This window comes from Gopherus flavomarginatus, chromosome 22, assembly GCF_025201925.1.
Source record: "Gopherus flavomarginatus isolate rGopFla2 chromosome 22, rGopFla2.mat.asm, whole genome shotgun sequence".
Classification (NCBI taxonomy): Eukaryota; Metazoa; Chordata; order Testudines; family Testudinidae; genus Gopherus; species Gopherus flavomarginatus.
In genome coordinates this window covers 8,177,431-8,200,411 of record NC_066638.1, presented here as the reverse complement: position 1 = coordinate 8,200,411, position 22,981 = coordinate 8,177,431, and the positions used below count along the sequence as shown (strand labels likewise).

At 49.1% G+C, this 22,981-nt stretch overlaps 3 protein-coding genes across 3 annotated transcripts; all 3 read right to left on the bottom strand.

The window, feature by feature from the left end:
* Positions 1–528: 528 nt before the first annotated feature.
* RPL11 (ribosomal protein L11) lies at positions 529–7,958 on the bottom strand. Its single transcript, XM_050932211.1, has 6 exons — positions 7,858–7,958; positions 6,700–6,850; positions 6,034–6,140; positions 4,789–4,920; positions 3,393–3,503; positions 529–604 (listed from the first exon to the last, which is right to left on the bottom strand). Exons 1-6 carry the CDS (start codon positions 7,861–7,863, stop codon positions 575–577), a joined length of 537 nt encoding a protein of 178 aa, XP_050788168.1. The 5' UTR covers positions 7,864–7,958; the 3' UTR covers positions 529–574.
* Positions 7,959–9,690: 1,732 nt separating this feature from the next.
* LOC127039286 (cyclic GMP-AMP synthase-like) lies at positions 9,691–15,700 on the bottom strand. The gene is made up of 7 exons (XM_050932692.1): positions 15,694–15,700; positions 14,618–14,797; positions 13,185–13,462; positions 12,719–12,950; positions 12,021–12,275; positions 11,266–11,356; positions 9,691–10,147 (listed from the first exon to the last, which is right to left on the bottom strand). The coding sequence occupies exons 1-7, from the start codon at positions 15,698–15,700 to the stop codon at positions 9,691–9,693; spliced, it is 1,500 nt and encodes a 499-aa protein (XP_050788649.1).
* A 349-nt stretch (positions 15,701–16,049) lies between these two features.
* LOC127039055 (elongation factor 1-alpha, oocyte form-like) lies at positions 16,050–22,504 on the bottom strand. Its single transcript, XM_050932193.1, has 8 exons — positions 22,434–22,504; positions 21,315–21,469; positions 20,614–20,793; positions 20,224–20,520; positions 19,738–19,888; positions 19,397–19,653; positions 17,160–17,394; positions 16,050–16,336 (listed from the first exon to the last, which is right to left on the bottom strand). Exons 2-8 carry the CDS (start codon positions 21,456–21,458, stop codon positions 16,215–16,217), a joined length of 1,386 nt encoding a protein of 461 aa, XP_050788150.1. The 5' UTR covers positions 21,459–21,469; positions 22,434–22,504; the 3' UTR covers positions 16,050–16,214.
* Between the last annotated feature and the right edge of the window lie 477 nt (positions 22,505–22,981).

The following is a 22,981-nucleotide window of genomic DNA, read 5'->3' as shown; positions in this document are numbered from 1 at the left end:
ATGTCTCATTTGGTCTCTCCATTGTCTTTGTATTGAAATGGATGTTTTGGTCCATGAGCAGAGAAACTATTCATGGTTTCATCCAGTGGTGGAGAGTCCCAAGTGGCACTAACCTCACCATATGCTAGGAGGTCTTGGGGGATCAGATCATGTAGGTTAGATTTTATTTTCTCCCTACTCAGAGCTACAGCTCAGTCCCTAAATGCTTCACAAATCTTGCTCTAGTTCTACTTTCACACTGTCCAGTTGCCCATCCTCTGCCCATGGAACTAGGTTTTAAATTTTATCCGTAGCTTCCCCTCTTGGCCAGCACAGAAACGGAGGGGAGTTCTTTTCATTCACACTGTGGCTCTACCATCTGCTCCTTATGGACAGGAACTCCCATTCCATGAGGACAGCACCGACTGGCCATCTCTGCTGCACACTGCATCCGTACCACTGTGGGGTCTGCTCTCCTCTCCAGTTTGATCAGCTTCATGTTCCAGCAGCTTATGGTGAGGAGCCAGGCACAAAATGCACAATAGGAAGTTAAATGTTAGAAAATTTTATTAGCATTTTTGGTAACTGGAACTGCTCATTTGCCAGGAAGGATGATGCCATCGTACTGCAAGAGAGAGAAAAGGGAGTGTCAGAAATCAGGGCCAGTCAGAGCTGTGGCTGTGCCAAGGAGGAGACTGGAGTCACCATTTATTTCAGGTCACAGAGGTGACTTAGAGTAAGACTACAATCATCCATATTTACAGTCTGCAAAGTGAACAAGGAAATCGACTTTCCATCTTATTTTCTGTTTTTTTAGAGTTCCTTTAATAGTGATCTGACAGATCAGTTTGACCCAAAAGACTTAGGTTATTAAAATGAAGCTTTTTACAAAAGCTAAGTGCACAAAAATATATTCCCAGGAATGCGTTTCCAGTGAAAGGCTTTAAAAAACTGGACTGCCTAGAATTCTGACTGCAAGCCAGACTTGGCAGCAGAGCAAACCAGGAAGTAAAGCCACCTCTGAACAAGGAAAAACTAGCCTCTCGGAATGACTTTAGTGGCAGGAACGTTGTAGGAGGCTGACCTTGCAAATGCTTACTCCCACAAAATTCCTATAAATTTCAATGGAAGGAGGTTTTGCCCAAGTGAAGAGCTTGGGATCTGGTAATAAGGCGGATTCAATTTCAATTATATGAAGTGTTAATTAGGTGAGGAAGTCCCCTCTCATCACCGAGAAAATGATTTAAACTGACTGGGTTCATAACAGGTCACTGGGCTTTGGGGCACATGTGAGCATGTTACAGCTCACTGGAAGTTGTAGTAACAGGACACATCTCAGGGGAATGGGTAAGCACGTGGCCTTACAGGTAACCAGAGAAGGCCACATGACTCTTAACAGGGGCAGTAGACAGAAGATCTTCCAGGAGTCAGGGAAACTCAGGAATGGGTCTCTCCAGAGCAGCTAGAAAAGGGCTAATGGGACCTACATGATGGTGAAAGGAGGTTTGTTCTTCCCCTTCCAGCTGCAGAAAGTAGGAAAGGTCTCCATAACCAAATATATTACATTAGTGAACCTTTCTGCATCTTGTTAATAAACCTGTCATGAGAAAATGGACATGGAAGTGAATTCCAGCGTTGAGGTTTCATTTAGACAGTCCTGGCCTGTGAGTCTGCCCACAGCTTACAGGCAGTCTTTAAAGTACAACTCTGCTGAATAGCTGAACTTGCTTCTACCATAGTCTAGATGCTTCAGGTCAAAGAGACACTCCAAACGTGCCCAATAGTCTGTAAACCAGATCTTGTTTGCCCACAGCTCAGAGAGAATCAATCTATTAGAGGACAGCATGTTGTAGGGCAGCGGTTCTCAAACTGTGGGTCGTGACCCCATTTTAATGGGGTCCCCAGGGCTGGCTTAGACTTGCTGGGGCCAAAGCCCGAGGGCTTCAGTTTTGGTCCTCTCGCATAGGGCAGTGGGGCTTGGGCTTTGCCTGCTCAGCCTCTGGTCCCCGCTCCTGGGATTGTGTAGTCCTTTTGGTTGTCAGAATGAGGTCACAGTGCAGTGAAGTTTGAGAATCACTGTTGTAGGGTAAGTTAAAGGTGACCTGCACAATGACAGAACTGGATCTGGAAGCCTGACTGCCTCTTTAGGGTGGATAAAGACAGCACAAGAGGTTTCTCTGAGAGGCCTTCATGCTGCTTTACAAGCATCATGTCTAGACTCCCTGGATTTGCTAGAACAGCAGTGGGAGTTCCCACCTCAATGGAATGTTGAAACTCACATGAAGCTTTGCTCACAAAACCCACAATATTTAGATAGTGACTAGAAATCCTGCCTGCTCAATTGGAGACATCAAGCATAATAGTTCTACTCCCTCAGCAAGGACAGGGAAGACCCAACACTGCTCACATAAAAAGGCAGCACACTTCTCAAGTGGAAAAAAAAAAAAAAAGCAGTTTTCCCCTTTGCAGGACACATCTATTAAATGAATCCTTGGGCCTAGTCCCTGGAACTAGAAAGGTTAGATAACTTTGGCCCAGTCCACCCATATGTGGAACAGAGTCTACATGCCATGGGGCCTATCCTAACCACAGAAATGTAAGCGAGAAATTGAACTTCAACCCTCATTTTGTAGGATTGTTTTAAACAATTAAAAAAGAAGCGAACGGTATTACTCGACTATATACAGACCAGCTAGCAGGACAGATCCTATTCACCGCACAACACACCTCTTCACCAGCGTTGTATCCGTATTTCTTTCGCAGCAGCAGTCACAGAAGTTGCTACTCTGATACTGTAAGAGCCTGGGAAATGGGACCAGCAGTCCACGGGAATCAGGATATTGGGACTGACCCAACTGTAGCCCATCTAATTTGCTGTTTCCTTTGAGTGTGTCTACTGCCGCAGATTTTCAATCCCCAGGGTCAGATTTGTAGTTGCCTACCTGGGGATCTAGGTACTACGCTGCTCCCGCACACCACACACACAGATCGTGGATAGAGAAACCATCTTAGAGAACAGGGACTAGAAGAACAGTATTCTACTTCTGGAATTCACCAGACTGCTGTGAAACCTGCGCCAAGGACTATCCTTCAACAATCTCCTGTTTAAATACTTTATAAGCAGATTTGTTTAAGAGGGGCCTTCTTGCAGTCCAGGCGCAGTTCTATATGCTTCAGGTTTCCACCACAAAAGGAGGAAAGCTAAGGAGTGAAAGCCCTTCACTTCAGAGATGCTTCTGCTCTCTTCAAAATCCTATGCTAATGAGATGCTCACATCACAGCTCAGTGAGTGCATCAGCACTTCTCACTAAAAGATCACAGACCGGATCAGCAAGAGTGATCAGGCTGTATTTGAGGTCTCTCACTAGGCCGCTGAATAGTCCGATGGACATGAAAATGGGGCTGCAGCTTACCTTCTGCTGGAACCAACGCATGGCCTCCTCCTTCCCAATTCTGTGCTTGGCACCAATGGAGCCAGTTTTGCGTTTCTTGTCAGCAATGCTGAAGCCCGGCCTGCCCAGAACCTGGAGTAGACAGACAGCACTTTTTATTATCTGAAGATAAAATTCAAGAATCTTTTTCAAGCCTCATCATACGGAGAGAAAAGATTCTCCAGCGGAGTGACATTTGTTTTGTTGTCTGCACTAAAAAGCATGCAAGACCCTCTAATAGCAACTGTACCTGTAGGCCACTGGTCCCAAAGGAGATCAAATGTTAACACTGTGATGCTATTCGGTAACCTCTGTGAAGTGACTTGATGAGATCAGTTCCTAGTGGACAGCAAGCCTCATAGGCCATTATGCTGGCACAGTCTCAGCAGAGGAACCAAAGAATTAGCCCTGGAGACTTAGTTACCTTCTCACTCTAAGGACTCATCTTAACTAGGAAAAATGGTGTTTTTAAATATGCCAATATGCTTTAGTTCACCTCCCCCGCCATCCCCGCCCAGTAAACACATGGCTAAAGTGGTGCTCCCTCTAGGTCACTGCTGAAACATATATGGAGAGTGATGCAAAAGGAATGTGCTGGCACTGCTGCCGCCCTTGTGGTGCCTGCTCTGTAGAAAAGGGGAACATCACATTTAAGGTGGTGAAGTTTGTGATGGCCTTGTTCTCTGCACTGTGCATCAGTCACGGAGGGACCAGAGCGACTTCCTACTCAGGGAAGAACTGGTCTTTATATATTAGCACATAGGCAATACAATGAGGCCAAGAGGTGAACTCAAGTTTTAGAATACAAAATATAAAGCCTAGCAGATACGTGAAGCCAGCCTGCCTAGACTCTCACGGATCCTCAGGCCTGGAGAGCTGCACCTTCAGATCTGTCAGACACTCTTTATTACATTGTTTGAAGAGCAAAGCTACCATGAAGATCAAGCAAAATTCAGCTCAGCTATTCCTCTCCAACGTCCCCATCTCTAGCACACCAGCAACTTTGTGAGTTTTACTCATCTTCGAACAGGATTAGGCAAACATGTTTCATGTTAAATGCCAGTGGATCTTCCTACTCTATACCCTCCTAAGCAGAGCACCTAGCCTCAATGAAACCTAGAGTAAAACATTCTCTCCTACTGGCTACTAAGTTATGTCCTGGCTGATTTGGCTGAGCCTAAGGAGTTTAGTGTCCTTTTTGTAAGCAGAGAGCTGGATCTAGTTAAAAACCTCATTTATCCACCCCAGCATACAGACATTTAAGACAGTTCTTACTCTCCCAGTGGCCCACACCTTTCTGCTATTTTGAGGTACCCAGAGGTGACTTCTCTAGCATTGGGACAAAGCTGGCGGAGACAAGGAAGTAGAGAATACATACCACATAGAAGTCCAGGCCATAGATGCCAATGCTGGGATCGTATTTAATTCCCAGATCAATGTGCTCCTGGATTCCAAAGCCAAAGTTCCCAGTGTCTGAAAAGTTGTTTTTCCTCAACTCATATTCTCGCACCTGAAACCCATTTAGAGCCAGTTACATTCTATGTCTTTCCAGAGTCCTGCTTTTTCCACTGAGCTGCAACAAGATCCACTTGGGAACCAAACAGCTCCTGGCAAGAGCTGATGGGTTCTTATACAGAAGATTTGGGCATCTTGACTTATCTGGCAGTTACAGCAACAAAGGTGGCGCCACAGAGGGCTGCCCAGATTGCACGCACAGAGCTAAGACTCTTAGCTGCCAGTAAGTGCCTGACGAAGCCTAGAGTCCTAATAAGCACCCTGATCACTTTTAAAGTCAGGAAGAGATTGTTAGTGCAGGACACTTCATGCAAACTGTAATGATTAATTACAAAAGGTTACAGAAAACAGCAGAAATCCTACATCATAAGAAACTTCACTAAATGTCTACATCTGTATTGTTACTCTGTATATGCCCAGTTTAGATCTTTTAACATCTAATACTGCAGATGAATGGACAGACACGAACGACATTGTCTACAAAGACTTCACGAACCCATCTGAAACTTTGCACCTTGAGCACAGTCTGAGCTCTCCAAGGATGAAGAGGTACCTGTACCAACTCTGTCCTAACAAATTCAGGATATGTCTACACTGCAATCAGAGATGTGACTGCAGCACTTTAGACATACCCAAGCTAGCTCTGAGTTAGCTTGAATAACAATAGTAGTCCAGGTGACAAGCCCACCTGGAACCCCGAGCACCAGTAGGTACTCCAGCACGCGTGTTTGTACAATGCTAGCTCCGGTATGTCTATAGATACTTCAGTCACACCTCTGACTGCAATGCAGGCATACCCTTAGAGGAACACACAACTAAATTATTCTTTTAAGGCTAGTTTTTCAATTCCAGTTTGATGCAGCATCACTGAAACAGTAAGTCCTGAAGTTAAAAAAAAATGATTCTGCAATTCGATAAGCAACTTTCTGCTCCCATGTGCGTTTAGGGGTTTTTTGACAAGGGAGAATCTAATGACCACACATGGGAACAGTGTAAATCATCAACTTTAAAGTGTTGTTAAATGCAGATTATTTTGTTTACACTAACTTCAAGTTCATGCAAGCTTTTAACAAGCCACATGAACAGCTAGAGCAGTCAAGATTCTCACCTTCAAACCTTTCTCCAGAATCTCCTCTGCTTTGGCCCCACGAACCGTGCAGTGAACAGCAATCTTTTCATTTCTCCTGATTCCAAAGGATCTGACAGTGTATCGAGCTGCGGGAGACAAACCCACATGATCAGTTGCTCTCACAGGGCTATTCCAAGGGCTTTCAGTCAGACTGGAACACGTTTCTTGCTTTAGTAGGACTGAAGCAAAAAAAGCTCCAACACTGTTTCTGACATTATATTTAGGGGGAGGAAAGGGCAATATTAAAAGTTACAATTTAACAGAGAATTTTATGCAGTGGTAGAAGGGGGAAGATTGTCAGTATTGGAGTTTTAAGGCCTTTATTCACATAACAGGCACTGATAACGCAGGCTTCTCTATCCCAACCTCCTCACAGACCTCTCCCCTGACCTGGAGGGATAAACCCTAGGGATGGCACACTTCAGCCAGTGCTACTACTCAAGCTTTAAGAAGGGGAAGCAGCAATTATGTCTGAAGGCATTGCTTTCGGAAGCCAGAAGACGAAACTGTTTTTTTCCATTCGGTGGCACCAAAAATGGTTTCCCCAACTTCTAATAAAGTATCACTAACTGTTACAAGATGGGATCTCACTTGCTGCACTTCGCACTGAATGATTCCGTTGCCCCCACTGAAGCAATGACTTACCCTTTGAGAAGACAGGGGTCTGGCCTGTGAGCTGCTCCAGCACTTTGGCTGCCCGGGTGAGTCTGTCACCACTTTCCCCAACACAAATATTGAGACAGAGTTTGCGGATGCGAAGCTCACGCATGGGGTTCTCCTTCTCACCCTGATCTTGCTGTAGAGAGAAAATACATACAGCTGATAGAGACACGCCTCCCCCAACCCACCACACACAAGGTGCCAGTCAGTGGGCATTGCTATAGCATCCTGAGAGGGAGATAGGACTAGTAATTTTTAATAAAGCGGTACAGGCATTTAGAGGGACAACATACCACACAGCACAGCTGCAAGTCCTATGCAAGGGGAGCTGTCACTTTCCTGACACCCTTCCACCCTGTATGTGCTCCCCACACTCTCCGATCCAGGGGGCGAGGAAAGCGTACCCAGTATTCTGTACCAGGCACTGCCCATTACTTCATATTCATTTGTGCATATGCAACCACCCCCCAGAGCCTGGTGCTGGCCTTGGAACTGCAGGGTCAGTGTTCAAAGCAGGGCAAGAAGGGGGGTATGGGGCAGCCCTGAGCCCCCCAGCAAGGCTGCAAAGGGGAGGGCAGGGATTCAGATGGGCAGCAGATCACAGCCCGTGGGAAGGCTGGGTGAGGGTTTAACCCTAGGGATGGCCTGAGCAAGGAAGGGCACCAATCCCAGCAAAGAGGGAAGATGGGGGACAGAGGGGGTTCAGGCCCAAGCTCTGAGGCAGGGCGCCCTACCTTTGAGGTACCCACTGTATGGCAGGGGGCTGTCAGTCCCGGGCTCCATAGCAATCAGGGTCCGGGACGCAGAAGGAGGGGGCGGGTTTCAGGGCACCTGGCCCTGCAGAAGAGGCTTTACCCCGACGGGGCGAGGCACCGGGGAAGAGACCCCCGGGAAAGGGGCCCGCGCAGCTCCATGAGCCTCCTGCCTGCCAGGGGACCAGATCCAACCAGGGAACCCGGCCCCTGGAGCGGCCTCCCAAGCGGGGGGGACTCCGGAACCTCCCCACGCCGGCCCCTCGGGAACCCACAGACCTTCTCCCACCCGCCTGGGTAGGCGCCCGGCCCGGCCAGCCCCGGCCGGGGGAGGATGGCGGCGGATTGACAAGCCTCCCCCGGCACGTTCCTGCGCACCGCCGTTACTCACCGCCATGATGGAGGCGTGGAAGAGATCGCGAGAGCTCCGGAACGGGATCTTATTCGGCAGCCCAGGCAGGCTGCTCCATAGAGGCGGCGGGCGGGAGAGACGCCCAGGCTGAGGGGCCGCTGCTGCCCCCTGCGGCCGGAGGGCGGCCCTGCACCTGGCTCTGAGCAGCTCCCCTCTCCGCCCCTAAGCTTATCAGGAGCCTCTCTACCCAGGGCTGGTTGGGAGTGGGGCGTAGTAAGCGTCTATATAAGACAAAGCCCTGAATATCGGGACTGTCTCTATAAAACTGGGACATCTGGCACTCTAGCTGCACCTGGCACAGCTGGGAGCCATAAGCTGGAGTTGCCCAGTGCTACAGAACAGTGGCCACCACCCACTGTGGTGCTCCGCAGTGCGACACCCCCACCTGCGCTGCTGCCGGGCTTGTGATTTCTGACTGCTGAGTTTAGACAAATCGTGGATCATTTTTAGGTATAGAAAACAGGATCTCGCTGGGGATGGGAGGCTCAGACAGCTCTCCAGTGGCTCTGCTTCTGCCTTCTAAGGAGCCCAGATACCACCACGATGGGCACTAACTTAAACACAACACACTCTCCAAACTCATAGGCCGTTCCCCCCTACAGTCTGGGCAGGAAGAGAGAGAATATTGTTGTTACTTTTAAATCCTTGACAGGTACTGAGTGGCAATCGGCGTGATACAAGCACAGGTAGATTACTGGAGAGAAGAGAATCATTGTTGTCTTGGCATCATCCAGGCAACTCAGGGTGGAACATCTCAAACCTTTGTTTCCATTTTTACTTTTCATTTTCAGGAAATTACAAGGAAAACCTTCAGGACAGATCAAGAGAAGTGACACAGGCGCCAGGCTGGGAGCATAACAGCACAGCCCCGCCAGAAAAGGTCAGAGGCCAAACATCAGCCTGACAAACAACCCTTTACATTACATCACACACCAGTTCTGGATCCATTTGCAATATTTTTGTTACTGAAGTGGAAAAACTAGGGTGGCTAAAATACTTTTCAGCTTTTGTGATTAGTAACTAAAGAGAGTGTCGGCCAGTGCATAAAATGCCAGATTCGTGTTTCAAATCCTGTTGAGGCTGGGTTCTGAGATTTGGTGATTCCACAGTACCAGCAGCCGGACAGGGAGTGGCAGAGACTTGGAGAAATGCTATTAATGAATTTTGGGTGTAGTAAATCCTGGTCTGCACTACAAAGCCACACCCCTGAGCAACGCAGTTATTCCAACTGAAATCCAGATTTGGACAGTGCTACGGGAGGGCTTCTCCCATGGATATAGCTACCGTCTCTTGGGGAGGAGGAGTACCTACGCTGATGGGAGAAGCTTTCCCGTTGGCGTAGGTAGTGTCTTCACTAAGTGTAGACAAGACCTACCTCCAGGAGGACAGAACACACAAAGCAACATCTGCTTATTGTGTTTTAAAATAATATACTGTATTGGATTCATCGGCAAGCAGATTTATTTGGAGCGTAGCTAAGCTTTCCAAAGTGCCCACATTGCAGGACTGCGTTAGACCACAGTTAAAATATGGTTTGGTCTTGTAGCATAGACAGGATGGAATTGTGTTATTATTACCATACTCCTAAACCCGGCTAGATCCCTGCAAAGGTGCCTGATTCAGGCGCACACTTTAAACATGTTAAAGGGTGTGTTTTTATCATGTCTGAGGAACAGCGGTGTCATAACTGGGTCCTGCAATGTGGTAGATTGTACAGCTCCAAGCACCACCACCCTGCCACCCTCACTAACAATTAACATCCTAGCAGGCCCCTTCAGACTTTACAACTGGAAAGGTAGACGCTCAGAATCCTTATGACCCGAAGTGGGAAAGTCCAATCGACACCAGAACCATCAGACCCACAGTGATCATTAGGGGCCAGCTCATATCAGCATCCAGCAGTGGCAGGGCTCCGACCTTCTTCTTTCGAGACACAGTGGTTGACTGCTTCTTTTTTTGCCTCTCTCTTAAGCGCGCCAGTAGAAACTTCAAGTTATTGGGCGGAAAGAATTTCGGGCCAAACAGGTTGCATTTGGGAATGAAAAAATGAGGCAGATGAGCGGTTGCCACCTGCTGAATGAAATTGACCCGGACCCTTTCAAAACAGTGAGCAACACTGGAGGGGTTCCCATCCTGGTCCTGCTTCCATTCCAGCAGCGTGTGAAAGAAAGAAGTCTCAGCATGGTAGGAACTCAAAGTAGCCAGTTCCAAGGGGTGCTCTGTCTTCAGGGCTCCCAAAAGACTTTCCAACATCTGCAAACATTCTAGCCTAGAGAGGGGACAGCCACATTCTTGGCATTAGAAATTTCTGTTCCTATTGGGTCAAATCCCAAGCTCCTTACTCTGTTTTGATTCAGGCTGTGACCTCAGTGGGAATTTTGCCCAACTAAGGGCCACAGTGTGGTAGGCATTTGACCTACAGGAATATAAAAAAGGGGACAAATGCTGCTCCCACAGAGGAAGTCAATGAAGTTAAATATAGCAACATTGGATTTATGCAGGGGTAACTGAGAGCAGAATCTAGCCCAAAGTCCCTGCCCTAGAGACCTGACAATCAATGGGCCCAATCTTGCAAATGCTTCTGCCAAGCATACCACGAGCAGTCTCCTTGACAGGTGGGATTCCTCAGAAAAGTAAGCATTATGCTCAGTAATAGTGTTTGGAGGATTGGGCTCTAATTAACGAGGTCTGCATGGAGAAGAGGGGAGGTAATGCAGCTGAAGCAAGTGACAGAGTATTGATTTCAGTGTCGACCTTTTTAGCGCCGTAGTTGTTGGTGGTTGTTATTCAGTACGCTATTAAAGTCTCAGGTATTTTACTTTCGACAGAAGTTGAGCATGGATCATGCCTGGCTAGCTCTAAAGGGAAATGAATATACTCAAATGCATCATCAAGTTAATTAATAATACTTGATACTTCGTTTGCACCTTCTGGCTGAGGATCCCAAAGCACTTCACACAAATCAGGATCATTGCCCCAATTTTATGGAGACAAGGGAGAAACTGAGGCACAGACTGGTGCTGTGACTTGCCCAAGGCCCCACAGTGAGCCAGTGGCAGAGTGAGGAATAGAATCCAGGAGTCCAGATTCCCAGCCCAGTGTTCTAGACACTCAGACTCCCAGCTGATAGCAATCAATGCTTTACATTTCCATAGCACTTTCTATGCAAGGATCTCAAAGTGCTTAACAAAAGAGGGTCCAGGTTCAAGTCAGAGTTTCCAGGGCAAAGAAATTAAACCATTTCCAACAAAACATGAAGTTACAGCGCTGATGCTAGTCTGGCCTGTCTCGACCCGGACCGGGGGATATAAAGACCTCTGGTTGAGCCCTGGCTCTCCAGCCTTGCAGACATATTTGGTGTGGCAGTGGTTTGCCACATGCACGTACCTGCAGCACGTGGTCATCTGACACATCTGGGTGCTGGTGTGGCTTTTCAAAATCTCCTTTTCCACATGAGAGAGAGAAATTTTCCAGGTCTCTGAAATAACAGCAACCCTGGTGTCAGCCTATGCCCCCCTTAGCTGGGCGCAGAAGCCAGGGCAGCAGAGGACACTGTGCAGGTGATGTGGAAGTAGGATCATTTGTAATGTATTTTTGGTTCCAGTGTTGCCTGAGAAGTCACCCCTAACTGTGAAGCTCAAAAAACAGCTCCAGGCCACTGGCTCACCCCCATCCCTATCTGGTTCCCAGGGCTTCTTCACTCTTCCTCCTGCTCCCTTGTGGGGTGGCTCTAGGTTGAGGACTTGAACTGAAGGGAAAAGGGGGAAGACATCATTCCCCTCAGTACATGTTATGTATTGGCTCCACCAAGGTCTCCAGAACACACAAGCCCTGTCTCAGCACTGCATACCCCACCAGAGGCTAGAGATACTATCTGCTTACTCTCTGCAGCTTTTCTTCTGGGAGACTAGCTTAAGGCCAGTGCATTTACCATAGTGGGATAGAGAACATAGGGGCGGCTTTGGCAGTGCTATGAAAAGAGAGGAGGGGGCATTGGCCCTGTGGGCTGTGTGGGTTCCTTCTCCTGAAGGGGTGTTCATTGTCCCAGCTCTGCCCACTACCTCACCCTTCCCCAGGCCTCAGCCCAACAACTCAATCCCTAAGCACTTTCCCAGGAGAACATGCTGTGGTGAGGAAGTTACCTTTGTTATCTTGACCAGGGGCCTGTTTAGCAATGAAATAGAGGGTCTTCCTCAGATATGGCTCCTTCTCCCCCAACAACTGCTTGATGTCCATCCCTTTGTCGTCTGAACTGGGCCATTGGCCAGAGATCTCCAGAGCAAGGACAAGGTCAATAGACATGAACGTGTCACCTCGGTTGTCCACCATCACCAGGGGCACCACTGGGCTGTTCTGCTTTTTCCTCTCCAGCCTCATCTGCCATCCAGGAAAAGGCACTGAGACACCAGACAGACAGTGGACAGACAAATGAGAGAGCTTAGAAAGAGGCATTAATTCATCAAGGGGCTTGTTTGTGTTTAGATCAATATCGGCCAAAGAAACCAAACCCACCAGAAACTTAACTAAATCCCTTAGGGAAGGACTCCTAGTGGGGAACCCACAGCTTTCCCCAGGAGATGGAGTCCAGCTCACTTGGCTCTGTGCAGTGTGAAGGATCCGCAAGGGCCTAATACTTCAGCCTTTCACCTCTGGTGACCTGGGTTCAAATCCTACTTGAGATCACATGTGAAAATGAGCTTGCGGGTCTCAGCCTAGCCCCCATCTGAGCTACGCTGCAGCTGCTGCTATTTTAAGAATGACTCAGGCCTGGAAGAGCGGGAGATGTCACAGGTCAGGATGGAAGGGGGGATCCAGGTAGCCCCAGCACAGGGACACTCACCTGAGTAGAATACTTTGATGAACTGATCCAAGTGCTGCCGGAACTCAGCCATGATGTTCCCTGGGGACACAGTCTGCCCGTCCTCCAGCAAGAAGGCAGCTGGAAAGCTGCGGGACTTTCTCAGCAGAGTCAGGGTGTAGAAGAGCCCATCGTACCCCTCCACCTCAGTGTACTGAATATAATCTGGAATCTGCAGGCTCAGCAGCACATCAAACTCATTCGGGTGCAAGAGCTGTAGAAAGTCTCCTACTGGAGATGCTGCTGAATTCTTTTCAGGCTAATCCCCCCTTCTTTCCTCCACTCCCTCCCTTGATCCCATCCCTTCTCACTTCTCATCCCTCCTTCTTGCTTTCATTCCCTCCCTGATCCAAACTCTCTAACGACCTCCTACCTCCCCTTTTCCCTGCTGCTGTCACCCTAGAAGGCTCTGACTGCCCCCACCGCCTACCCTCCCTCCCCTTGTTACCTTGTAGCTGCTCCCCGACGTCAGTTCTCTCACGTCCCTGAAGTAGGGTCTCTCGGGACATTCATTCAGGTAGCTAAAGAACTGGCGGAAGAAGGCATGGAGAAGATCGACTGCTTTGGCCACATCCAGCTGTTTCAGGCGGAGGGACTTTGCCCTGCCTTTAATCTGGCTGAGGTTGTCTTTCTTCCAGTCTTGAAAGGTTCGCATTGCAGCTGAGGTCCCTGGTTTCTCACTCAGATCAGCAGAGGCATCTTGGGAATAGACCTGCCCCAGGTCTCCTAAAGGGAAACATTGGAGATGAGAGATCCCTGGCAGTTCAGCCATCTTCCTCCATATCAAACCATGCTGCTAGGGCTTCTCCAAAGCAAGTTTAGTCCCAATCCTTCTCCCCTTGGTAAACTCCAATAGGGGAAGGAGCTGGGCCTCGTTTTGTGCAGCATCAATCTTACAAACTGTCAGAAAAGATTTTGGAAGAAAGAGAAATTAAGGAGTGAAAGAGAAAGGAGACTTGAAATGTGATGGTGGAGTTGGAAATGTGGGGAAGCAGTTCTGGACAGCGGGTAAGGCTGAGGAGAAGGCTCTTGTGTGGTCAGTGGGAAGATTGCGAAAAGGAACAGCGGGAGTTGGCTGAGCAGAGGGAGCGGGAAAGAGGAGTAAAACGAGATCAGATCTGTGAGGTCAGCTGGAGTAAACGGGGTCAGGGATGCCTTTATCTCAGTCTAAGGGAAGGCTGATGTGTGTGTTTCGTACTGTGAGATGCTGCACCTCTGTTAATTCAGACCAGTCAGAAGAGAAGCCATGCTGGCATGGCTGATCTCCACCTTCATTGCGGCTGCAGTGCCTAGCGCACTTACAGGACACTGCTAACGACAAGGAGAAGGTCCATGGCTTTGCGGAAATAGGACACTCTCCTCCCATAGTGCTGGATTCATCAGGAATGTAGGAATTACCATATTGTGGGGGTGGGGGACATCTAACCCAGTACCCTGTCTCTGGCAGTAGATACTTCCAAAAAAGCATCACTCCATTCCCACCTACCGTAGACTCAGCTATTGTACAGTATTTTACCACAGAAGTTACTTTCCTCCTGACCTCAGCTGGTGAGCAGTTTATACCCTGAAACCTGAGGATCATTGGCCTGGAAAACTTTAAGCTGATTTAGTTTAAGTGCAGGTGCTATTCTTAGTCAGCCAAATGCTTGCACTTTTAAAAGTCCAATATGGGAAAGGTGTGGGAGCCCCTAAGTTGGGATCCCAGAGGTGACTCACCCACCCAACTGCCTCAAATCCTAAAGAGTGGGGAAGAACAGTAACCCATATCATCTAGCTACCCCATCACATGCTGTGAGATCATCAAACTGAAAAACAGTGAAGCCTGGAACGTTTCTGAATGGCCATTTACAAACAGTGCAGGTCCAATGGAAATTCCCTGACCTGCAGCTTCCCTGTGGAGCTTGTCCAACTCCACCTTCCACCTGCTCTGGGTGCTAAGGCTCCGGAGCCGCTGGGAGGGCTCTGGAGGATGGGAGCCTAAAGTGTCTAGGTTCCACTGCTTCCTCGCTCTGAGGTTTGAAGATTCTGCTGCTTCTAATGGGGACAGAGCTCGCTGGCTGGCTGCAAAAACTGGGTTTGTGGTTTCTAGATCTAGTACTGCTGGCTAAAATGGTGCCATAGCACCCTCTAAGCCACATTTTAAGGTTCTTCATATAACATGGAGGAGAGGCCTCCCCCAAACTAATGCCAAAGCAGATCTTGATTTAAAAGTGGTCAGCGATGGATAAATCCACCATGACCCTGGTTAAGTTGCTCCAATGGAGAGCTGCCCTTACTGTTGGAGATGTACGCCTTCCAGGCTGAATTTGTTTTGATTCAGCTTCCAGCCCTTGGCTGGTGTTCTCTCTGCTAGATTGAAGAACTCATGACAAAAAAAAATAAATAAAAGGAGCGGGGGGGCAAAGAGAATGGCTATGTAGTAGATACATAGACTGATCATGTTGCCTCTTCTGTTAAGGTGAATAGATAGAGCCTCCTTCTGTCAGAAGAGAGTGACCCCTACATAGAAGGTAACTCAGCTCTCATAGGATCAAATGGCCACTCTTTGGCCATCTTCAGCTAACCCCTCCCTGTTGGAAAATCCCCACTGAGAAGGAACTGATGCTGGAGTGTGGGCTTTTTGGCACTGACTTGTCATTGAGTGCCGTGACCAACACCAGCCAAGGTACTGTTTCAACAGCCTCTTTTGTGACCCTTCCCCTCCCATCACAAGCACTAGCTAGGGGTGCCTGGTTAAGCATCCAGCTTGGAGTGGGTAGTGACTGGCACTGAAGCTGCCTCACTAACTTGCACCCCCCAGTTTTCCACCCCACATGTCCTCACAGGCAAGTGGTCACCTCTGAAGGGTTTTCTCCATCAAGGCCTCCAAGCAATTCAAACCCACAATACCAGGAGATGCTCAGGAGCTCTTGATGGGGTTTCTCCAGCTTTGGGCTTTCCCTCCCCTCCTGCTTTACCTCTCATCAGTCCTGCTTGTGAGCGTCTGATGCTATGTCCCTCCACTGGAGCCCTGTTACTGCTTGCTCCAGCACCCACCAACTGCCCCCTTCAAACTGCCACTCAGAACCACGCAGTCCAGGTATTCCTGGGCGAGAAGGCTGAAGCCAAGACATTCTACCTGCTGCTGAATGGTGGTGCGGGGACAGAAAAAAAATGCTATTCCATGGGACAGCTGATAGATCTATTGCTCCCCAGCACTGGTTGTAGTTATAGGGCCTCTCTACCCAATGCTAGCTGCTGACATGCCTTCTTGGCAAACAGATCACCCCAGAACACCCTCCAGAGGAAGCATTACAGACAGACAAAGCCATGGTCATTTTTTAAATGGGCAGTTTATTCAGTGAGGACAGTTAGAAAAGTTAAAGTGCAAGGGGTCAGGCAGACCCATCCCACCCATGGCTCTGCTAGTGCCTTTTGCTGAGGCTCAGTGATCTGTGCTGTACAAGTCCAGATGGTGATTTTTGCTGCTGCCCAGTCTTCATTTCTTACTGGCCTTCACAGCTGATTTGGTGACTTTGGCAGCTGCACTGGCTTTCTTCTCTACCCCCTTGATCACACCCACAGCCACCGTCTGTCTCATGTCACGAACAGCAAAGCGACCTGCAAGAGGAGAGGAGCATTAAGTGGTTGTTTTCCTTTGTCTGTTCAGCCCATGAGGTGCTCTCTTTTGGAGACAGCTTACCAACAATTCTTTACTGTAGCTCAGTGGCACTCAGCTCTGGGACAGGAATAGGAGTTCTCAGCTACAGCAGGGCCTAGTCTAGCCTCTGATGATTTAAGCCTAGGTTGGAGGGCATGTGCTAAGAACAGCCATACTGGGTCAGACCAAAGGTCCATCTAGCTCAGTATCCTGTCTTCCAACAGCAGCCAGTCCCAGGTGGACCAGAGGGAATGAACACAACAGGGAATCAAATGATCCCTTTCCAGCTTCTGGCAATCAGGCTGGAGCCACCATCCCTGCCCATCTGGCTAATAGCCATTGATGGACCTATCCTCTAGGATATTATCTAGGTTTTGTTTTAAAACTCTGTTCTAGTCTTGGCCTTCACAACATCCTCTGGCAAGGAGTTCCACAGGTTGACTGTGCATTGTGTGAAGAGGGTAGAGAGGAGAATGAAATCCCCTACAAACAAAAGACTTTGTTTTAAACCTGCTGCCTATTAATTTCATTTGGTGACCCCTATTCTTGTGTTATGCTGGTTTCCCAACAGATTCCCATGAAGTCAGAGGGCAGCACTTTTACTGGCTACTATTGTTCCCTGCAGAGCCAGGACCCAGGTCAGCTCGAGTCAATAGGGAACTTACTTTTGCTAGTGTCTAGTGATCTACATTGATCACAGTGAGTTAGTTAGTTACCTGGTTAAGGCAGATGTACCAGTGCTAGAGGGCAGTACCGACTTTACCCCGTCCATTAGAGTCTTACCAAGAGGCGGGTACTCTGAGAAGGTCTCCACACACATGGGTTTGCCAGGAATCATCTGCACAATGGCAGCATCCCCAGACTTCAGTGCCTTGGGATTGTCCTCCAGCTTCTTGCCAGACCTGCGATCGATCTTCTCCTTCAGCTCCGCAAACTTGCAAGAGATGTGAGCAGTGTGGCAATCCAGCACTGGGGAGTAGCCAGCGGCGATCTTGCCTGGGTGGTTCAGGATGATGACCTGCATGGGAGGAGACGGTTAGGAAGCCTAACTGAGAAGCAGAAGGTTCTCCTGCTCATTTGTTCTTGGGGGAAGTCCTTATGCAAGGACCTAAGGATTAAGCTTTTCAGAAGCCATCTTAGAATCTGGTGTAGTTAAGGTGAATTGGTTCTGTCACTTATTTTTACAGGCTAGTTCTGTCGTCACAGGCACCATCTAGCTTCGCAGAGATGAGACTGAAAGCAAGAATAAATATCCATGTTGCCTAGTGGTAGCAAATTTCAACTGTGAACCTTGGCCCTGTCCTGAAGAGGTTACAATCCACCCAGTAGAATTGGAGAGGAATAGACAAAAGCTAAGGTGGTCTTGGGATGCATTAGGCAAGGTATTTCCAGTAGAGATAAGGAGGTGTTAGTACCATTATACAAGGCACTGGTGAGACTTCATCTGGAATACAGTGCGCAGTTCTGGTCTCCCATGTTTGAGAAGCATGAATTCAAACTGGAACAGGTAAAGAAAAGGGCTACTAGGATGATCTGAGGAATGGAAAAACCTGTCTTATGAAAGGAGACTCAGAGCTCAGCTTATTTAACCTAAGCTAAAGAAAGCTGGGGGAATATTTGTACAGCAATCATATCAGAGGGATAAATTCCAGGGAGGGAGGGGAATTATTTAAGCTAAGTACCAATGTGGACATAAGAACAAGTGGATATAAACTGGCCATCAGGAAGTTTAGACTTGAAATTAGATGAAGGTTTCTAACCATCAGAGGAGTGAAGTTCTGGAACAGCCTTCCAAGGGGAGCAGTGGGGGAAAAAAGACATCTCTGGCTTCAAGACTAAGCTTGATAAGTTTAGAGGGATGGTATGATGGGATAGCCTAATTTTGGCAGTTAAATTGATCTTTGGGCATATTTACTGCTAATAGTCAATGGGCTGTAATGGATGTTTGATTCCCCCCCTCCCGAGTTTCTTTCCTGGGTGTCTGGCTGGCAAGTCTTACCCATATGCTCAGGGTTTAGCTGATCATCATATTTGTGTCAGGAAGGAATTTTCATCCAGGGCAGATTGGCAGAGGCCCTGAGTTTTATTCCTCCTTCTCTGCAATGTGGGGCATGGGGGTGGGGAGGGGGTCACTTGCTGGAGGATTTGCTGCTCCTTGAAGTGTTTAAACCATGATTTGAGGACTCCAGTAGCTCAGACATAGGTCAAGGGGTTGTTACAGGAGTGGGTGGGTGAGACTCTGCAGCCTGTGTTGCGCAGGAGGTCAGATTAGACAATCATATTGGTCTCTTCTGACCTTAGGGCTATGAAGGATACAGTAACTGTTCTTAACATGACTAGCTGTCACAGCAGGCCTTCTCCAGGTGTCTCTCCCAAAGCAGTCTGTTAGGGGTGGCCACCATGCAGAGAACAGCGTTAGAGGAGAGCTGTGGTCAGTAGTAGCTCTAACTAACTTCAGGTGGTTCTTGGACTATTTTAGCAGCTACAGGGGGAAAGCTGCTGTTCAGGAGCCTCTTGCCATGAAGATGTGCCGGCACAAGACTAATGGCACCAATGATATAGTGGCAAGATGGATATGGGGTGGGAAGGAGGGGAGCTAGGGGTTGTGGTTACTGGTGCAGGGCAGGGCGGAAGAGAAACTTAAGGGCAAGAGATACATACCACACACAACCCCTCCTTCCCCCTCCACACACACCCCCCACCCACACCCCCCTTCTCTTTTCAGTTCACAGGAAAAGGCGGAAGGCATTAGCCCCAGACTTGCTAATTTGACCTAAGGGCATGGCACCAATTACTCTTGTGCAGGCTGGGAGAGCTGTTTGTCTCCTCTTCCACTCAGCTGCCATGGCAGACACCTCCATGCGAATAGAGTGGTGGAAGCAATTGTACAGGCATATGGTAGCCTTGGAAACAGCAGTGCTTATTTGCAGACTGGACTAGCATGAGATACAGCCTCCTACAGCCTTCCACCCAGGACTGACTCCTAATCACTCAAGTCCTGTTGTTTTTGCATCCCTGACCTGAGAGGTGAAGCTACCAGCCTCCATGGGAGGGTCGTTCTTGCTGTCTCCAGCCACGTTTCCACGCCGGATGTCTTTCACAGATACGTTCTTCACATTGAACCCAATGTTGTCACCTGGCAGGGCCTCTGCCAGAGCTTCGTGGTGCATTTCCACTGACTTCACCTCTGTGGTGATGTTGGTGGGGGCAAAGGTCACAACCATGCCGGCCTTCATGAAGCCAGTCTCCACACGGCCCACTGGGACTGTTCCGATACCTGGTGAATAGAGACAGTGGCATCAGTTGGGTGGCCCAGATAAGGAGCTACCATGCCCAGTCAGCTCCTCCCTTCCACACTCACCGCCAATCTTGTAGACATCCTGCAGGGGCAGACGGAGTGGCTTGTTAATTGGGCGGGAAGGAGGGATAATGGAATCCAGAGCTTCCATGAGAGTGGTGCCCGCAGCATTCCCATCCTTCCGGGTAATCTTCCAGCCTTTGAACCAAGGCATCTACAACAAACAGACAGGAGGTAAGACTCAAGCTAGGCAGGACCTGAGAGTGCCAGGTGTCTTAGGAGGTACCTGTGCCCACCCTGCTCTGAACTGCCTCTCCCAGTAAGGGGGGAGAAGAGGAATAGAGTCTGGAAGTTAATATTGAATGTACTCTGAAGAAATAAAGCTATGTGAGCCCCCAGATCCTAACTTAGATCCCTGGCTGAAAGTGGGGTTCCCCCATCCAGTTTCCCCATGCCCATGGGTTCTGTGCAGCTTTCCCAGCCCATCACTCCATCCTGGCACTCAGTTCTGGCCTCCGTGAGCCATGCAGAAACAAGGATGCTACTTACTTTGGCGCTGGCCTCCAGCATGTTGTCCCCATGCCAGCCAGAGATGGGCACGAATGCCACAGAGGCTGTATTGTAGCCGATTTTCTTAATGTAGGCACCCACTTCCTTGGTGATCTCCTGGTAGCGCTTGCCACTGTAAGGGGGCTCCGTGGAGTCCATCTTGTTCACCCCAACGATGAGCTGCTTCACCCCCAGCGTGTAGGCCAGCAGGGCGTGCTCCCGGGTCTGCCCGTTCTTAGAGATGCCAGCTTCAAACTCTCCCATGCCAGCCGCCACAATCAGCACTGCACAGTCAGCCTGGGGTACGGAAGGGACACAGTATAAGAGCATGCCATAGATCTAGCTGCTTCAGTACCTCTCACCTTCAGCCAGAGCAGGGCCAGTCTGTACCTGAGAAGTGCCGGTGATCATGTTCTTGATGAAGTCTCTGTGCCCAGGAGCATCGATGATGGTGATGTAGTACTTGGTGGTCTCGAACTTCCACAGGGAGATGTCGATGGTGATCCCACGCTCCCGCTCGGCCTTCAGCTTATCCAGCACCCAGGCGTATTTGAAGGAGCCCTTGCCCATCTGCATAGGAGGAGGCACCAGTTACACTAGGTATTTAGGGGTAGGCACAAGTAGTCACTAGGGAACAGCTCCCATCTCCCCCTGAACACAAGATTGCTTTAACTGAGGTGCTGTTTGCAAGTGGGATTCCAGTGGGTTTTTTAGAACTGCCATTAACAATTGGGGTCAGATCCCTCCCCAGTCTACAGCCAATGATTCCATTGATAGCTGTACAATTTGGTGCGGGGGGGGGGGGTGACTTGCAGAAGGGAATGTTAGAGACAGTTACCCTAAGTGTGTCTCTATCAGTATAGAGACACTGATGCAAGCTTCCTTAGTGTAGACAGGGCCTTGGAGCAGCAAATGTGCCCCAAACACATGGCACCTTCTTCTCCCCCACCCACAGAGGTTTAGATTTCATGGCTTTAAAAGTCACAACTTATGCAGTGACCAAGCCACACATCTGGCAGCAACACCACACAACCCTATAGAGTGCATTAAAGGCACTCCTGAGCCAGCCTGCTTGGCATCATTGTCCCAACCTCAGCTGCCTCCTTCTCAAACTTCTCAATGGTTCTCTTGTCGATGCCCCCACACTTGTAGATGAGGTGCCCAGTGGTGGTCGATTTCCCAGAGTCCACATGGCCGATCACCACGATGTTGATATGGATTTTCTCTTTCCCCATGGTGCTGGTTTCTATGACAGAGAGGGCTTTAGACAGGCTCCCTGGCCCCCACACAACCCCTCTCCCCCCAGGACCATGCTCAGCTCTGTTCCACCCAGAACCACCTCAAGATAGCAAGGATGTATGCTTATTGCCAAGTACAGGTTTAATTGGGACCAGGTTTCTAAGTGAATGGAGAAGGTAGAGAGTGACAGAGTTGCTTGGAGAGCACTGGTCCCACATAAATAGGCACCAGAAGCAACTAGGCTAGGGGAGTTTGTGGTCACTGACCAGGCTGCCTGAGCATTCGCCATGTTAGCCACAAGACACAGCTCCTGGAGGAAGTTCTATCACCACCCCTCTTCCCCCCACAGCAATAGGGTGACCAGACAGCAAATGTGAGAACTCAGGACAGTGTGTGTGTGGGGAGGGTGGTGGGTGTTAATAGAAGTCTATACAAGACAGACCCAAAAATCAGGACTGTCCCTATAAAAGTCAGAACATCAGGTCACCCTACCCAGCAGCAACCAGGCCCTCTGAACTGCTGCCAAGTAGCCAGCACTGAGTGCCTTCTAGCAAGTGAACCTGCAAGAACAGTAGCCTCCTGTGACTGCCCTTCAGCCTAATCCACAGCACCTGCATCCTTGTGGGAGGGCTCTGGGCTGTGCCAGTACAGTAGAACAAATAGAGGGGAGGGGTGAAGGGAACAGCTGTAGTCCCTCACTCAGGAAGTCAATGAGCAGGTGTGTCAGGCCAGTTATCCTATTCCTAGCCCAGACTGACTACTGGGAAGGAAGCACCCCCTGCCAGAGGCATCGTGGCAGGTACTTCCCCTTCCCCACTCATGGGAGGGTGGAAATCTCCCCTCTCTAGCCCACGGAGTAGGGAAAAGACCAGGATCCCAGGGACGCTCACAACCGGGCACGGAGAAGCCCAGCTATGAACCCCCAGCCCAAGCACAGCAGCGACCCCAACCCCTACCCGGCTGGTGCTTACCTGGTTCGCAGCCCAGGGAGGACAGCAGCTACGCTACTCAGGCGGCCCCTCCCAGCCCCTTTAAACCTAGCCCGGGAGCGGGTACCAATCTAACCACGCCCCTTCCGAATGCCCAGCACCAATCATTGACTCCGAGCTGGTTAGCTACGCCCCCTTGGAACCACATGGAGAGAAACACGTGGAAGGGATAAACAAGGCAGATTAAGTCCCTCCCTTCCCCTACTGTCAGTGTGCTGGGGAGCCAGCAGGGGGCCCTGGGTCTGGGGAGGGGCTGAGAGGCCTCACTTCAGCCCCACATCAGCAGAGGGATGAATACTAATTAACAGAGATAAAGGCTAATGGGAGCAGAGTCAGGGCTGAAATCAACAGAGCCTGACTCATCTGTAAAGCCAGAGAAAGATGCATAATGAGGTCTCATCAATAATAAAGAGCGAGGATGAGAAAATGAGGAAGAATAGTAAATAGCTATGGCTATAAATTATAATAATAAAGTATATTACAGAATAATAACAGGCCATTAAGGACTCAGATAGGTGAAGAAATCAAAA

Excerpts from the sequence above, each read along its gene's own strand:
- LOC127039055 (XM_050932193.1), bottom strand. The coding sequence starts at position 21,458 with ATGGGGAAAGAGAAAATCCATATCAACATCGTGGTGATCGGCCATGTG. Across the intron at positions 19,889-20,223 it reads TGCTGGAGGCCAGCGCCAAA|ATGCCTTGGTTCAAAGGCTG; the intron begins GTAAGTAGCATC and ends TGTTTGTTGTAG. Across the intron at positions 16,337-17,159 it reads CTCAGAGTACCCGCCTCTTG|GTCGCTTTGCTGTTCGTGAC; the intron begins GTAAGACTCTAA and ends CTCCTCTTGCAG.
- RPL11 (XM_050932211.1), bottom strand. Across the intron at positions 6,141-6,699 it reads GACCCCTGTCTTCTCAAAGG|CTCGATACACTGTCAGATCC; the intron begins GTAAGTCATTGC and ends TGTCTCCCGCAG. Across the intron at positions 3,504-4,788 it reads ATGGCCTGGACTTCTATGTG|GTTCTGGGCAGGCCGGGCTT; the intron begins GTATGTATTCTC and ends TGTCTACTCCAG.
- LOC127039286 (XM_050932692.1), bottom strand. Across the intron at positions 11,357-12,020 it reads CCCTGGTCAAGATAACAAAG|AGACCTGGAAAATTTCTCTC; the intron begins GTAACTTCCTCA and ends CTGTTATTTCAG. Across the intron at positions 10,148-11,265 it reads CAGATGACCACGTGCTGCAG|GCTAGAATGTTTGCAGATGT; the intron begins GTACGTGCATGT and ends TCCCCTCTCTAG.